The 962-nt window shown below is 46.9% G+C and overlaps 1 protein-coding gene across 1 annotated transcript; it reads right to left on the bottom strand.

Moving 5' to 3' along the window:
• Window positions 1-300: 300 nt before the first annotated feature.
• LOC120104898 lies at window positions 301-639 on the bottom strand. Its single transcript, XM_039116805.1, has one exon. It carries the CDS (start codon window positions 637-639, stop codon window positions 301-303), a length of 339 nt encoding a protein of 112 aa, XP_038972733.1.
• Between the last annotated feature and the right edge of the window lie 323 nt (window positions 640-962).

Genomic DNA, 962 nt, shown 5'->3' with positions numbered 1-962 from the left:
CAGGTCGCGGTTAGGGTCACGCTTCTTTTGATAACTTTGGTTCTACCAGCAGGTCGCGGATAGGGTCAAGTTCCTCTTTCTCTACCTATTTCCAGGACGGTCCGAAGTGTGCTCTTATCAGAATAGGCACTCAAAAAATAAATGATCCACATCCTCATGCCCACCCCCACACAAAACACATTGGGCGACCTGAATAATGCCAAAGCGTATAAGCTTAGCTTGAGTATACAAGGCATCCTAGATGGCTAACCAAAGAATAAAGGACATCCTTGGAATAGCTTGGCTATGCCAAACAAGCTTCTACCAGTCCACTCTACTATGATGCGGGCGCAACGACTCCCAAACACCACGAGCAGAGAAGGAACCCTTCAGAGCATCAATCCACTGCAAGACATCCGGCCTTCTGCTATCTGGCCGGAATGAAGTAGGAGTACTACTAATGAGCTCAAGCCATGCAGGGGAGCGAGAGATAGGCCAGTGCCACTCCTGGCCATCAATAATAGCCTCCACCTTGGCATTCTGCCCAAGGCCATAATCATAGATAAACCTTTCTCCAAACACCTCAATAAGAGGACCAAGGAGATGCCAATGGTCAAACCAAAGTGAAATACTACTCCCATTGCCCACTCGATATCTCATCTTCCATCGGACAAGGCTGCGAAGACTAAGAATCTTCCGCCAACTCCAAGAGCAATCCCTAGGGTATTTGATCTCCCAAATACTTCTGCCTCGCAAAAGATAAGAGCGAACCCAAAAAGACCAAAGAGAGTTACCGTCATCATTACAGAGAGCCCATAAGTGTTTGGTCATGGCTATCCTATTCCAAGTCACCATGTTCTTAATGCCTAAACCCCCTTCCTCCTTATGCAAACAAATATTGTCCCATGCTACCTTCGCACCTCTAGTGCTAAGCTCACAACCCTTCCAAAGGAAAGAGCCTAAAGTGGATTCCATCTTCTTAA

This window comes from Phoenix dactylifera, unplaced genomic scaffold (assembly GCF_009389715.1).
Source record: "Phoenix dactylifera cultivar Barhee BC4 unplaced genomic scaffold, palm_55x_up_171113_PBpolish2nd_filt_p 000140F, whole genome shotgun sequence".
NCBI classification, from domain to species: Eukaryota; Viridiplantae; Streptophyta; class Magnoliopsida; order Arecales; family Arecaceae; genus Phoenix; species Phoenix dactylifera.
This window is presented reverse-complemented; position numbering and strand designations above follow the sequence as displayed.

What these genes read in the sequence shown, in the direction of transcription:
- LOC120104898 (XM_039116805.1), bottom strand. Translation starts at nt 639, where the DNA reads ATGAGATATCGAGTGGGCAATGGGAGTAGTATTTCACTTTGGTTTGAC.